The sequence below is a fragment of the Gobius niger genome (assembly GCF_951799975.1).
Source record: "Gobius niger genome assembly, chromosome: 1".
Classification (NCBI taxonomy): Eukaryota; Metazoa; Chordata; class Actinopteri; order Gobiiformes; family Gobiidae; genus Gobius; species Gobius niger.
The window spans coordinates 71,659,786-71,675,092 of record NC_136852.1 but is presented as its reverse complement, the minus strand read 5'-3'; the positions used below and the strand labels follow the sequence as shown (position 1 = coordinate 71,675,092).

At 43.1% G+C, this 15,307-nt stretch overlaps 1 protein-coding gene across 1 annotated transcript in view; it reads left to right on the top strand.

The window, feature by feature from the left end:
* LOC306977495 (intermembrane lipid transfer protein VPS13A-like) overlaps nucleotides 1-15,307 on the top strand; it is a gene marked incomplete at both ends in the record, with an annotated part of 63,021 nt that overhangs the window by 29,607 nt on the left and 18,107 nt on the right. Inside the window, 14 exons of the mRNA XM_079575836.1 lie at nucleotides 874-1,080; nucleotides 2,491-2,634; nucleotides 2,723-2,824; nucleotides 2,902-3,054; nucleotides 3,125-3,356; nucleotides 4,665-4,825; nucleotides 4,906-5,009; nucleotides 6,279-6,597; nucleotides 6,684-6,820; nucleotides 8,566-8,860; nucleotides 10,601-10,705; nucleotides 10,807-11,068; nucleotides 14,105-14,226; nucleotides 14,307-14,440. Of these exons, the coding sequence (XP_079431962.1) occupies nucleotides 874-1,080; nucleotides 2,491-2,634; nucleotides 2,723-2,824; nucleotides 2,902-3,054; nucleotides 3,125-3,356; nucleotides 4,665-4,825; nucleotides 4,906-5,009; nucleotides 6,279-6,597; nucleotides 6,684-6,820; nucleotides 8,566-8,860; nucleotides 10,601-10,705; nucleotides 10,807-11,068; nucleotides 14,105-14,226; nucleotides 14,307-14,440 (2,477 nt within the window). The remainder of the gene's footprint in view (nucleotides 1-873; nucleotides 1,081-2,490; nucleotides 2,635-2,722; nucleotides 2,825-2,901; nucleotides 3,055-3,124; nucleotides 3,357-4,664; nucleotides 4,826-4,905; nucleotides 5,010-6,278; nucleotides 6,598-6,683; nucleotides 6,821-8,565; nucleotides 8,861-10,600; nucleotides 10,706-10,806; nucleotides 11,069-14,104; nucleotides 14,227-14,306; nucleotides 14,441-15,307) is intronic.

Here is a 15,307-nt window from a genome sequence, read left to right as displayed (position 1 = left end):
ACGCTAACATTAGCATCGAGGACGTCTCTGTGTTTGAGGCTAACGCTAACATTAGCATCGAGGACGTCTCTGTGTTTGAGGCTAACGCTAACATTAGCATCGAGGACGTCTCTGTGTTTGAGGCTAACGCTAACATTAGCATCAAGGACGTCTCTGTGTTTGAGGCTAACGCTAACATTAGCATCAAGGACGTCTCTGTGTTTGAGGCTAACGCTAACATTAGCATCGAGGACGTCTCTGTGTTTGAGGCTAACGCTAACATTAGCATTGAGGACGTCACTGTGTTTGAGGCTAACGCTAACATTAGCATGGAGGACGTCTCTGTGTTTGAGGCTAACGCTAACATTAGCATGGAGGACGTCTCTGTGCTTGAGGCTAACGCTAACATTAGCATCAATGACGTCTCTGTGTTTGAGGCTAACGCTAACATTAGCATTGAGGACGTCACTGTGTTTGAGGCTAACGCTAACATTAGCATGGAGGACGTCTCTGTGTTTGAGGCTAACGCTAACATTAGCATGGAGGACGTCTCTGTGTTTGAGGCTAACGCTAACATTAGCATCAAGGACGTCTCTGTGTTTGAGGCTAATGCTAACATTAGCATTGAGGACGTCTCTGTGTTTGAGGCTAACGCTAACATTAGCATGGAGGACGTCTCTGTGTTTGAGGCTAACGCTAACATTAGCATGGAGGACGTCTCTGTGTTTGAGGCTAACGCTAACATTAGCATCAAGGACGTCTCTGTGTTTGAGGCTAATGCTAACATTAGCATTGAGGACGTCTCTGTGTTTGAGGCCAACGCTAACATTAGCATTGAGGACGTCTCCGTGTTTGTCCAACATGTTTTACATTGAGATGGTATTTATTCTCCAGGTCACTCCCGTCATAATCAACACGTTGATCACCATCCAGTCAGCGCTGACGCCCACAGCCGAGACGCCCCAGCAGCTGGACAGCCGGGTGCCCGTGGACCTGTGGAAGAGGAGGAGCTGGAGGCACCTCAAACTCTGGTTCCTGGACGAGAACAGGAGCGAGGACCAGCAGCAGGCGCTCCTCATCCCACAGGGGGAGTCCTTAAAGGTTTGTTTGTTTATAGACTTTGTTGTCCCTGTAGGGAAATTTGTCCTCTGCATTTGAACCATTATCGATGCCGCTGGGGCGACCCGTAGGGAGCAGTGGGCAAGTGCCACACCCGTGGACCCACCTCCAGGTGTGGAGCCAGGCTGATGGTCAGAATCACCTGGCTGGAGGTTACCGTATTTTCCCGACTATAAGTCGCTCCAGAATATAAAACGCACTAGCCATAAAATGCCTAATGGGATAAAAACAACAGGCTAAGTAGGTGTACGGTTTGCTAACGTGACACATTACACAATAAACTAAATAAGTGTCTGTTGTGTTAACGTCACATAAACAGTTCTGATACAAAAGCATAAGGAACAGACAACTGCACCGTTGACAAACCTCTCCCACCAGCCTGTTTTTCAAGCACTCATTTGCAAAGTCGTTCCTCTAAATGTGGCCATCGAGCTTTTAGCCTGTGATTAGCTTTATTTTGTTTTCTTCTAAGAGTAACCGCCGCTTCTCGCTCACTCCAACTTTCTTTCTGCTGCTCGATTAGCCTGCAGTGCCCTCTAGTGGCAAAATTATATAATTGAATTAAAAACTTAAAAAAATCCACATATTAGTCGCTCCGGAGTATAGGACGCACCTCCTGCCAAACTATGAAAAAAAGTGCGACTTATAGTCCGGAAAATACGATTTTATGCATGTTTTTAGTGAAAGTGAAAGGTGACTTTCGCACATCTGTTAATGTTCCCTTTCATACTCGATTGCAAATTAGCTGGAAACCTTTGATCACAGATTGAGCTAAATATAGCAAAATGAGCTACAAAAGCTGAGAGAGATTTGGATGAGACTGAAGGGCCGTCCCATGGGTGAATTTGCTCACTTCACATTATTGGGGGTAAGAAAATATGCGCCGCATCACGGCACTTCAGAGACTTCTAAAACTGTTCGGGGCTTTAAACACGTGATTTATACATTTATCATAAATAAAAGAAGACACGTATGTCCGTGTTGTAAGACAGAGAGCAAACGTGGCTCTTTTCCACAGGTTAATAGTGAGTTGGCGAGTTTAACAGGCTTCCCCTGATGCCTGAGCCCTGACGATCATTTCTTTGTCTCCACGGATTCTCTCGTCCCTTCTAACAAAGTTTACGGTGGTCTCCCGGTCTGTCACAGGCCAGACCCGCACCTGTGTCTCTGCAGGAGGTTTAAAGCCTGTGTTTAAAGCCGGTGTGCGTTCTCTCATAGAAAATAAAGGAGGCGGCTCTTTTGCCGTGTGCGTTGGGCTTTACTGTGTGACTGAAGTGAAATACGACTCGGTTATGTTTATATGGACGGAACAATGTTAAAACATGGTTAAAAGCACCAGGTCAACGTTACTGCAGTAGAGCACAGCAGTAAGGTCCTTCTCCCTCTCTGCAGATGACCATCAAGTCCATCTGTGTGACTCTGGAGGCTGGTGTGGGCCACAGGACTGTCCCCATGCTCCTGGCAAAGTCCTCCTTCCACGGAGACGTCACCAACTGGTCCACTCTCATCAACCTCCACAGCGCTCTGAACCTGGAGGTCTGTTACTGCACTTGTATTCCATTTGAAATGGGGGGAAAAGAGGAAACCGATGTTCAGAACTGTGTGATGTTGATGCCGCCTTTAGGTTCAATACTATAACGAGATGTTGGGAGTGTGGGAGCCACTGGTGGAGCCGCTGGAAGATCAGACGAGGGATGGTTTCAAACCCTGGACCCTAGAGTTTAAGGTGTGCACGAAGATCACTTTTACTCCTGGTCTATTTATCTTTCTGTTTGGCTTACGTCTATTATTCCTCGTTTTCAGATGAAGAAGAAGGCGGTGAAGGACCCCGGTATGTCTGATGAGGTGGACTACATCGTCCCTGATTACAAGACCGTCATAGTGATCAGCAGCAAAGACCAGCTGAACATCACTCTGTCCAAATGTGGCCTGGCCATGCTGAGCAATCTGGGCACGGTGAGAGAAGAGCACACAGCTCTCCTCCTGCTTACGAGTCAGGATGGTGATACGTATTTGTGTCTCGCAGGCCTTTGCCGAGGCAGCCGAGCAGACGGCCGAGGGCTTCCAGAAAGACGAGGCTCCGTTTGTGGTGAAGAACCGGCTGGGCCTGCCCGTGTCCGTGCGCCACAGCGAGATGTTCAACCTCATCGGACAGGAGAGCGTCAACGGGACAGTGGAGCTGCAGGACGGAGGGACCATGGGCATGGACTATTCGGCCATGATCTCACTGAACGGGAAGGACTTCTTCATCCAGCCCAGTTAGTTATTATGTACACGTGTAGAATGATCAGGCTGCCTTCATGTTTCTATATAACACCTCATTTACACTGAGTACGTTATGTTCACGGCCCCCTTTTGTAATAATGTAGGCTTTTAATCACATAATACAGTAATGCTTGTTTTTTTAGTTAACCTCTTAACTCCCGCCTGAACCGAGAGGATCTTTGTCCCTACGTCATCAGATTTTTTGTTGGGTATTCAACTTATTTTTGTAACTTTTTTGTCATTTTTTACTGGTCATTTTTTTGTCACATTTTTGTCATTGTTTCATCAATTTTTCGTCACTTTTTTGTCAATGTTTTCTCACTTTTATGTCATTTTTTTGTTACTTTTTTGTCATTTTTTTGGTCACTTTTTTGTCATTTTTTTGTTACATTTTTGTCATTTTATTGTTACATTTTTGTCATTTTTGTGTCACATTTTTGTCATTTTTTGTCACATTTTTGTCATTTTTTCGTCATTTTTTTCTCACCTTTTTGTAATTTTTTCATCAATTTTTTGTAATTTTTTTGTTAAATTTTTGTCATTTTTTCATCATTTTTTCGTCACTTTTTTGTCAATGTTTTCTCACTTTTTTGTCATTTTTTGTTCCATTTTTGTCATTTTTTCGTCCATTTTTGTCATTTTTTTGTGACATTTTTGTCACTTTTTTGTCAATTTTTTTCTTCTCAGTTTTGTTGCTATTTTCACAGCTTTTTTCCAGAAGCTTTTGGACTGGGGTAAAGCCAAACTGGAGAAAATGTGCTCGGTTCAGGTGGGAGTTAAGGGGTTAAAATGGAATATAAGAGCTTACTTTTTTAGGCAATGCTCAGTGTTAATGTCCCTGCGCCTCAGGCATCATCACATGGAGCCGTGATCTGCCAGCCGGTGGCCTGTGTCCTCTCTTCTCCGATCATCACCATCCTCATATTCCAACGTCTGAAGCAAACGTGCTCTCAGTCTCGGAGTTTCAGATCGTAGTTCCAACCGTTGTTTTGAAGAGCTTGTTTATTGTTTATTGTCCCACTGATATATGGAAAAGCAGTTCCGCCTTGTTTATGTAAAAACTTGGCAATTATCCCGTGTTTTCCCCTTTTGATGGGAACATGGCTCATTATGCAGAATAAACAAACTACGTATGTAAAACAGGCCGTGGACATAAGGTACTCGGTAAGACTTGAAATATAATAAGTGGTTCCTTAAACTTGCTACATTAATCCTCTATTACAGTCCTGTAAACTGCAATCTAACAATCGTATCATTAAGAAATAAAGAATTAATGGTTTAATGTTTAATTGTGTCCCCAGCTCCGGTCGGCCACACCTCCACCTGTGTGATCCCCCTGATTAAAGTGGGCAGGGGGCTGTACAGCGTGGTGCACAGAGACTCAGGAGTTACCCGCTTCTTAGTCTGTCAGATCTCCTCTGTGGAGGGCAGCAAGTACATCAAGATCCGCTCTCCTTTCCAGGTGCGTTTCATTCCACAGTCACACCCTGACCTGGTGCAGGAAATGCCCCATCATTATGTAACGATGTCTGTCCTTTGCAGATCATAAATCACTTCACCATTCCGTTCAAAGTATTTGAAGGTTCCACGTGTCTTGGCACTGCGCTCCCCACTGAGGAGTTCTGTGTGCCCTTGGACTCATACAGGTACGTAATGCATGTTGAAATAGTTTAGCAGAAAGGTTATTTACCAGCCGGATGCTTTGTAATGAAGGCCGTTGAGCTCGTAAGGAGGAGGCTTTCACAGAGAAAAGGTCACTTAAATGTGTGGGAACAAAATACCTTTTGTTTTTTAAGCACTCCCTTTGAAAACTATATACAGTGGGTGAAATATTTCTCAAGGTGGTGTGGACATGACATTTTTACCGACCCTTATACCCCCCTCCCTTTTTGTGGTTTCTGTGTTCCACATTACTGGATACATTTATACATTTTTGCTGTGTGGTTCAGTGTTGTTGTTTTTTTTTTCATGCCATGTTTTTAAAAGTAAAAAAAAAAAAGCAGCTAAGCTAGACATTTGAGACCTACACATTTCTTCTGAAACATACTGAAGAGGCACCAAGAGCCCTCCACACCTGAAGCACAGTGGAGGCGCTACAGGAAACTAAAAAATGGACAAATGAGGAGGTATCTAGATGGTGAAAGCCTGTTGTGAAGCGGAGGGAGCTCCGGAGGGAGAGGAAGGAGAAGGTGGAGGAGACCCAGGAGACGCTCTACCATTTCAGAGGCAGTGACAACCGTGCTCTGGTTTCCACTACCTTTAAAAACATGCTGGTCTGGTTGGCCCACGGTGGCTCAGACGCAGCGGCTCAGGACTAACCCAACACCTGAATTTCATTGACTTGAAATGATAAAACTTACTCACTTACTTTGCTGCGAAACAGCTGCACAGCTGTTTCACTAAAGAGTAAAAATAAGACGGTAAGAAAAAAAAGTCTGTGGCTTTAGTGAAGCTATGGCGAGTGTTTTCGAGGATTAAGTTTAGCAAGATATGGAGAGCTGAGGAAAACATTTCCTGGATACGTAGGACACAGGAGGAGCCTTTTGGGAGATCCAAAGATATCTCAAAGATGTGCTAGTGGCACACAGCTTTAGGTATGTTTTGATGGGAGAACAACATAGTAACATGGGATAAAGCTCTAAAAAGTTGATTTTGCACTCCCCCTTAAAATATTCTTATGCAGTGATGCTCGCAGGCTGGCCAATTCTTTCAAAGAACACAATATGGTTCTCAGCAGCCATCGCTTATCATTCTAAACTTCATTGTTGATGGAAAAATGTGTGAAAAGTTCCTAAATGTCATGCAGCCAACACTTACTTCTTCCAATGTTATGTAAACGTATGGTAATGTTTTTTTATTTGTTATTTTCTGGCATTGTGTTCTTATTATTACTCCTACCTCTCTGCGCTCCTCAGGTCTGAGCTGAGCCTCCAGCCGGTGACCGGAGAGGACATGGACGTGGAGAACGACGAGTCCGTGTTCGACTGCTCAGAGGGCTTCTGTTACGAGGACCTGAGTAACCAGCAGCCGGAGCAGAGGATCCAGCAGATCTGCCACTGCCGCTCCAACCACAACCAGGTCCTGACCGTCAACATGGTGCCGCTGAAGGACACGGTGACCTTCAAACACACGGCAGGAGCAGGCGAGAACTTCGACGTGCCTTTTGTCCTGCACCTGTGGCCTTCCGTAGTGCTGCGCAACCTGCTGCCCTACCCCATCACGTACACGCTCAAGGTGCCATCGATTTGCTGGCATGTCGTTTGTTTAAAGAAAAGTGTTTCGTAGCTTGTTTTTTATCACCTTCTCCGTGTGATTGACAGGACAGTGGAGAGTCCCCCCCTGAGGCCACTCTGGAGCCCGGTCACTCAGCACAGCTCCACACCGCAGTCATAGACCAGTCCAGCTTAGACCTGCGCCTCATCAGCTACCTGGATCAGGACTGGGCCTCAGAGTACAGGTGAGGAGACCGGGCATGGCGGTACGGCCTAACATTTACATCACGGTAAAAACAGGCTAAACAGTGAACTGCAATTTAGATTTATTCATTTTTTTGCCATAAAAGTCCATGTAAAAGTGGAATGATATGGTATAGTTGAGTGAAGCCTTGTAACACTTTCCTGGCAAAAAAGTCCCGTAAGGTTCGAATACCTCTTATCGACAAGCTTCATTATTGCACTTCTCATAAACTAGGGATGCACCGATACCACTTTTTCTAAAACCGATACGAGTACGAGTACTTTGATTTAAGTACTCGCTGATACCGAATATCGATACGAGTACAAGGCATTTTCTTCAACATTGTTACTTTTTTCACAGCAGATTGGTTTGTAGTTAGTTAATTTACTCATTTACATTTCCTTAAGTAAAGTAGGAGACACATTTAAGAGCAGTTATATTAGACTTGTGCTGATGCCATTTAGGCTATTTATTTTATTTTCATTCAATATAATTTTTTAATTTTTATTGCTCTGTCCATCATAGACAGAAAAGCTCATGTCCAAAAGCTCCCAATGCCTGTACTTTATTCATTTATGTATTTTTATTTAACAATAGTGTTGAGATGTTACTTAAATGGTCTCTTTTCGTCTTTACTTCAGCTCCGTGTGGATTTTCTCGTGTGTTTGTAGCAACTTAGCGAGAAGCTACAGCGTTTTCATTGTTCTGCTGCAGCTCATTTTCTCTCAATATAAACATGCTGCATCTCTTTAATTTGGATTTTCTGAGGACTTTTTAGTCGCTGGGTTTTCAGATGAATAAACCCCTGGGCTTAAAACGGCGTCAGAATGGCCAAAACTGTTAGCTGCGAGTTAGCATCGTTAGCCTGTATGTTGTAAACACTGCAGACGCTGCAGCGCTAACAACATTAAGCTCTGGTTAAATCCAGCACAGACTCTGATTTAGAGAGCGCAGTCTGTAATAAAGTCAGCTCTATGTGGAATATTGTATTTACACTAAAGAATTCTCCAGTTTGTTGCTTCTTCTCTCCTCAGCTGAGAGCTGCGCCTCGTAGCAGCGCTGGCCGCACGTCAAATGGTATCGGTTTCTGGTATCGGGACCTCATGAATGAGTACGAGTATGAGTACAAGCATGTGGTATCGGCCCGATACTGGCATCCCTATCATAAACATAACTCAAGGAAAAGACATTTAAAACAGGCGTGTAGCGTTTGCAGCTTGATATTGATGTTTGAATGATCAGATCAATCACAAGCCGATAAATTAGAGTCATTTTCTCTTTTCATGGAGCTCCAGTGGGCGGGGACGAGTTGTGTTGAAGCAGCGATGCCAGGAGTAAAAAATAAAGCATTTAATTGTTTTAGTAGCACAATATAGAATAATTTCAGAACTGTCATGTGTCGAAAAAGAACCTGCTGAAAAAAATCAAAGAAAGTGGCAATTTTAGAAGCACATGAAAGAACCTCATTGTTAACATAATTTTAGTGAATAAGGGAAATGTTATGATAAATTTAGCTTTCTTCATTGTCCTACCCACAGCTTTCTCTAGTCCCGAAGTGCTTTGGAGAAAACGCTGCCCTTGGGAAAGAGTTTACATCACTCGTCTTTCATTCACTTTCTACCCTCACACCACACTTTAATGCCCAAGTCCATAACGGAAACATCTAGGCCTAAGCCCGTTAAGGTCGGGTTTGCTCCACCGGCATGAGAAAAGAAACTCTAACTGCGTCCTGTTGCTTTGTCGCAGCCTCCGAAGCGAGCAGGAGGAGATCACCTTCACCGTGTTCAAGTCTCTGCGGGAGGTGGAGGACGACGTGAGCGACGGCGTGGAGATGAAGAGAGCGGAGCTGGACATAGCCGTTCACATGCACTGCGATCAGGGCCAGACGGTGGTGGCCATCCACTCTCCGTACTGGATGATCAACAAGACGGGGCGCCTGCTGGAGTACAAGGCCAACGACATCCACCACAAGCACCCCATGGACTACGACATGCCCCTGCTCTTCTCCTTCAAGCCCAGATACTTCTTCAAGAACAACAAGGTGCTGCCAAAACCCTCAATCATACACTGCGTTCCAAATTATTATGCATTTTTAGTTTATGCACAACTGCAGCCTCTGGAGGGTCCTACACCTTGATGTTCGGGAGACTCCAGAGGCACCAGCAGCTTCAGATACCTGTTTTGTAGCAGCAGTTCTCTTAATCTGATGTGTTTGTCTGGCAGAAACCGTCCTCATTGTGCCTTTATCTGCACAAACCCGTGTGTGTCTGAATCATCCACAAATCTCAGTACGATGATTAAGCTTAAACTCTTAACTCCCGCCTGAACCGAGAGGATCTTTTTCCTCACGTGATCAGATTTTTTTTCCATCTTTTTTTTTGTTGGGTATTCAACTCATTTTTGTAACTTTTTTGTCATTTTTTTTGTCATTTTTTTGGTCATTTTTTATCATATTTTTGTCAATTTTTTATCAATTTTTTGTCATTTTTTTGTCACATTTTGTCACATTTTTGTCATTTTTTCATCATTTTTTTTTTCAATTTCTTGTGACATTTTTGTCACATTTTTGCCAGTTTTTCATACATTTTTCGTCAGTTTTTTGTCAATGTTTGCTCACTTTTTTGTCACATTTCCATCATTGTTTTCGTCTCAGTTTTGTTGCTATTTTCACAGCTTTTTTCCAGACGTTTTTGGACTGGGGTAAAGCCAAACTGGAGAAAATGTGCTCGGTTCAGGTGGGAGTTAAGGGGTTTATCTTTCATGAAATATTGAAGGTTTTCATACCTAGACCAAGGCATTCAACTATTTCACATCAGCAGAGAGATCCTTTTTCTTTTCCATATTGCTTGAAAATGCTGGTCTGCTTAATGTGGAATGTCCTTTTTCAGTAGTTTTTCCCTTAACTGGGCTTAACCTGAAAACTAATCATAGGTCTCTGAGATTAATGTCAGTGATTCAAAGAGCCTGAGACACAACACCATCCATGAGTTTCATTGAAAACCTTTTTTTTTTTGCCTTTATGGCACGGAAATACGATTTGCATAATAATTTACTACACTTTAAAGGGATATTTCAGGATGTTTGACATAGGGCCTCATTTCCTAGTTATCCAGAGTGTTGCTGATTTCTGGAGATTTTTTTTTTGTAATTCATGCAGTTCTTATATTTGAAGAGTTACGTGGTGCTAGGTTAGTGCTAGGCTAATGCATGTCTATGGTATCAGCTACACTGCATTAAAAACAGTCTGACCGCTCCACAGAGCACCTGAGGCAAATCACTTATAACACCAGACTAACCATATAAATGTCTGTGTCGATAGAATAATTTTAACCATTTTGCATTTAAAATACCTTATATTTGAGAAGCATCAGCTTCGTGGTTGTTTAAGCTACGCAGCGGCGGAGTGATCTGCTAGAAAATGGTCCCGCAAAATGCGATCATTCATGTGATGCAGGTCAGTTATATTCCAAACATGATTCTATGGACACAGACATGGTTAGTCTGGTGTTAGAAGTGATTTGCCTCAGGTGCTCTGTGGAGCGGGTCAGACTGTTTTAATGCAGGCTAGCTGATACCATAGACATGCACTAGCCTTGCATTAGCCTAGCACCATGAAACTCTTCAAACAGAAGAACTGCATAAATTACAAAAAAATATCTCCAGAAATCAGCAACACTCTGGATAACTAGGAAATGAGGCTCTATGTCCAAAATCCTGAAATATCCCTTTAAGACTTGACCTTTTGAGATCATTTGATAACATGTACAATGAACTTTTCCAGGTGCGCCTCATGATCTCCGGCAGTGATCTCTCCAAAGACTTCTCTTTGGACACCGTTGGCAGCCACGGAAAGGTCAAGTGCAAAGGCGAATACAAGGACTGCCTGGTATGACGTTACTGTAAATATGAGTCAGTGAGAAAGTAGAAAAGCATTCAGAACCTGCAGTAAAGAAGTATGACCTGGTGTTCTTCTGTGTGTGCTCACAGGTGGGTGTGAAGATCGATGCCAGCAGTTTCAGCCTGACCCGCATCGTGACCTTCGTGCCGTTCTACACGCTGATGAACAGAACCAAGCACAGGGTGTTCATCTGTGAGGAGGGCCTGCAGAACTGGACTGTGGCCAAGCCCGGACAGGTCAGAGCGCTCACTGCACAGGCACCGTGTGGAGGCCAGAGCAGCAGATCTGACACAAACGCTTCAGAGAATATGGTTGAGGCAGCATTTTGCATCTGCACCTTGAGCCTCACGAGTGCTGCTGATTACAAAGAGTAATCACTGGGCTGTAAGCGTCATGTGTCACCATCTCTGATATTGTTTGCACCTATGTTGCAAGCAATGGCCAGTAAAGTTTGACTAATCACATGCATGGGCTACAAGTGGCTGAATCAGCTGGAGCAGCCTGAGAACATGAAAGAAATCTGTGTTGGAATGAATCCTCAGATAGATGTGTGTGAAATGTAACAATCTCATGAATCATCTATTCTACAGGAATCACCATCGCACAGACAGTACCGTTTTTAGTCTATCCATCTATAAAAAAAAAAATTAAGAAAAGGAAGCAGGGATTTATGTATTTATTTTCTGTTCATAATGAAAAAGTCCTTTTTAGTTAGTAGTAAAATATATTAGGAAATATTGATTTACTCCAGAGGTTCCGCTAGACTTTTTGTTTTGGCGGCTGTGTCGTAACATGTCAGCCATTCACAAGAATTACTGGCCATAAAAAAATATACATATAATGAATGTGGCTTATTATCAATAACAATGCACCTCATTTAGACAGAGCTACACGAGTGCTTTAGTGGATCCAAAAACATGGCTATTTCTAATGAAAGAATGACGCGAGAAAAACGCAACAACAGCTCAAATACAAACATAAAGTTGTTGGCGACGATTAGGGATGCACCGATACCGCTTTTTCTAAAACCGATACGAGTAAGAGTTCTTTGATTTAAGTACTCGCCGAGACCGAATACCGATACGAGTACAAGGCATTTTCTTCAACGTTCTTACTTTTTTCACAGCAGATTGGTTTGTAATTAGTAAAGTAAAGTAAAGTAAAGTAGGCGACACAGTTAAGAGCAGTTATATTAGAATTGTGCTGATGCCATTTATTTATTTTATTTTCATTCAATATAATTTTTAATTTTTATTGCACTGTCCATCATAGACAGAAAAGCTCATGTCCAAAAGCAGCTAATTTTCGCTCAATATAAACATGCTGCATCTTTTTAAGTTGGATTTTCTGAGGACTTTTTAGTCGCTGGGTTAGTTTTTCAGATGAATAAACCCCTGGGTATAAAACGGCATCAGAATGGCCAAAACTGCTAGCCGCGAGTTAGCAACGTTAGCCTGTATGTTGTAAACACTGCAGGACGAACAACATTAAGCTCTGGTTAAATCCAGCTCAGACTCTGGTTTAGAGAGCGCAGTCTGTAATAAAGTCAGCTCTATGTGGATTATTGTATTTACACTAAAGAATTCTACAGTTTGTTGCTTCTTCTCTCCTCAGCTGAGAGCTGCGCCTCGTAGGTGCGCCTCGTAGGTGCGCCTCGTAGGTGCGCTGGCCGCACGTCAAATGGTATCGGTTTCTGGTATCGGGACCTCATGAATGAGTACGAGTATGAGTACAAGCATGTGGTATCGGCCCGATACCCGATACTGGTATCGGTATCGGTGCATCTCTAGCGACGATGGAGAGCATCGTAGCAGAAGAAGAAGATCTTTATTTATATAGCACCTTTCACAGACATAGTCACAAATCGCTTTACATGAGACAGTTGTATATTCAGTCCATACTCGGTGGTGATGAGCTGCCTTTGTAGCTTCAGTTTCCCCTGGGGGAGACTGACAGAAGCGCTGTCACACCGCACACGTCTGCGCCAACGTCCCCTCTGACGCCACCATACACTCACTCACATCATTCATCCTGGCCTGTCCTGCAGACAGAAGGTACAGTATCTATGACCCAAACGTTGTCCTCATCCAGCTCTGACGCATCAGCTGCAAAGTGAAGTTTGGGCTGCAGATGCCCTTCCGAGCTTTAATGTGGCTTCTGGTGTAAAATTAGCGATTAAGTCTCTCATCGCTGAAATGTTTTGGAGGGACAAATCCACAGTGCTAAAGTCATCAAAGTCAGTCTGGAGCAATTCACCACGGACCCAGCTCTGCCGTACTCAAGAGCGGCTCCAACACCGGTACCTAACCCGAGGCGTCTGCGCAAACAGGCCACCCTGGTTTACCCTAAATGAATTATAAAGTTATTATAAAGTTACAAAAGTGAATTAGTCTGAGAAACACCATGTGCACTTCACAATAACACCTCGTCACATACAAATAAAATAAAAAGATAACTGACCACAATACATTCAACTAGCCAATACTGAAAGCCCGTGAGAAGAAGTGTAAAAAAAATAAACGCAAGTAAAAAGTTTAAATATTTCAGTATACTGTATCCCAGTGTTTCTCAACCAGGGGTACGGGGACCCCTTGGGGTACTTGAGCACTTGGCAGGGGGTACTTGGACTTACCTCAGATTTAAAAAGGGGGACAGAGATAGTTTCAATATTGCTTTCAAAGAAAAGTTAGTTTTTTTTATGATTTTGAGTAAAAGGCTTGACTTTGAGAGTATTTTTCTGTATTTTGAATATTACACTCTACTAAATACTGAATAATCCATGTTTAGTTGCTTAATTTGTTACGATTTTGGCAGGATCTTTGAGTTGTTGGGTACTCGGAGTATAAATTAATGCCTCAAGGGGTACATAGGACAAAAAAGGTTGGGAACCACTGCTGTATCCCACAGTGATACTGCGATTGTCCCAGCACTAACGGTCAGAGTGAGCTTAAACAGCAGCTTGGTGCCGTCTGCTCCGTCAGCATGGCTCTGCTCTTGTCTGAAGCTCTGCTCTAGAAGTTTGTCTGTCTCAGGGACTGCAGATGGAAATGAGCTCCAAGAGCTAAAGTCTGGTACAAAGCATCTTGCTGATTAATGCTCGTGTACATGGTCCCTGTCAAATAAATAAGTTCACTATAGTATTTACTAGTATAATATATAATATAATATATATATAATATTACGCCATCTAATGGCTGTTTTATACTGTTTCCTGTTAGGCCCAAGGCTGTGTCTGCTTTAAGGGCCCCGCCAGTGCTTCTGGTGAGCAGACATATACATAGGTTCTGCTGAGGAGGTCCTGTTGAAATAGAGCTGCTTTTAGATTGAAGATGTTATTATTTTGACTTGTTTTTGAGGTTAAATTCCCCTTTTGCCTGTAGTCGTCAGTTCCCTTTTGGCCCCAGAACGACACCAAGAAGCTGAAGATCAAGGTGGAGGGACTGTCTCCTCCTCAGATCATTGACTTCACTCGGCCGGAGAACTGCCTCCTGCTGCACCTCGACAACTCGGTGAGAAACCCCTCATTTCCATCGTCTTTTCTGCGTCTAAATGCACATTCATCACACGCTGGTTTGTTTGTGTTTTGCAGGTGGGCGGGATCATCGTAGACGTGAATCTGTCGGACCACTCGGCCACCATCCGCTTCTCCGAGTACCACGAAGGGGCGGCTCCGTTCCTCATCATCAACCACACCAAAAAGCAAACTCTGCTCTTCCATCAGAGGTGAGAGGGAAGTGACTGGAATATGATCTTACTCAACAGGCCATAAATGAAACGGAATATGTACAAATGCAGACGTTTTATTTCGATTGTCTGAATGTCCCAGGTTTTTTCTGTATCTGTGCTTGTAGTAGGGATGTCAAGATTAACCTCACGGTCGGTTAATCCACGGTAAACCGCCGTCACATGAGGCTCAGTGTGTTTGCCAAAAGGTGCACACTCACCGGTGACGGCAGAAGAAACTCCATCTGTGCAGAGAACTAATCGTATCAGTTTTCACATGATGACTGCGTTATGTTGCCAAGGGAAGAGTCCCAAAAGAACCATGTGCTGCTGTGTTTGTTATGTCACAGTAAAAACTAAAGTGAAGCAATGCGAGCGCCTGGAAATCAGATGAAAGGAAGAGAAAGTATCTTGTAGAATATCTTTAGAAAACATTCTCACCAATTTGCTTCCTTTAGGGAAGTCCTGATTGTAACAATATTAATGACATTCTATGACAGGGCGGCCAAAGCGTTTGTCTAAAATGTTTGTCTTTTTAGATCTACATTTGCATTGTATTTTATCCGTGCTAATAACATGCTGCATAAAAACATATGTTAACTCTGGCAAACACCCAGTTTTAGTTGAACAAAATCAACAATTTGACCAGACAATTGCAGCAATATGGTGCAAAATGTAAACAACAAGAATCCTTGCATCTTTAACAGTACAAACTGCTTATACCAGTGAGAGACACATTATTAGCCTGTTAATGTGTCTGGTATGTCCTCAAGCTGTGAGTCAGTGACCTCTGAGTCTGGACTTGTTGATGGTCATGACGAAAAGTCTGCTCACAGATGTAAATTCTACCAAACCTTGTAGTTTTAC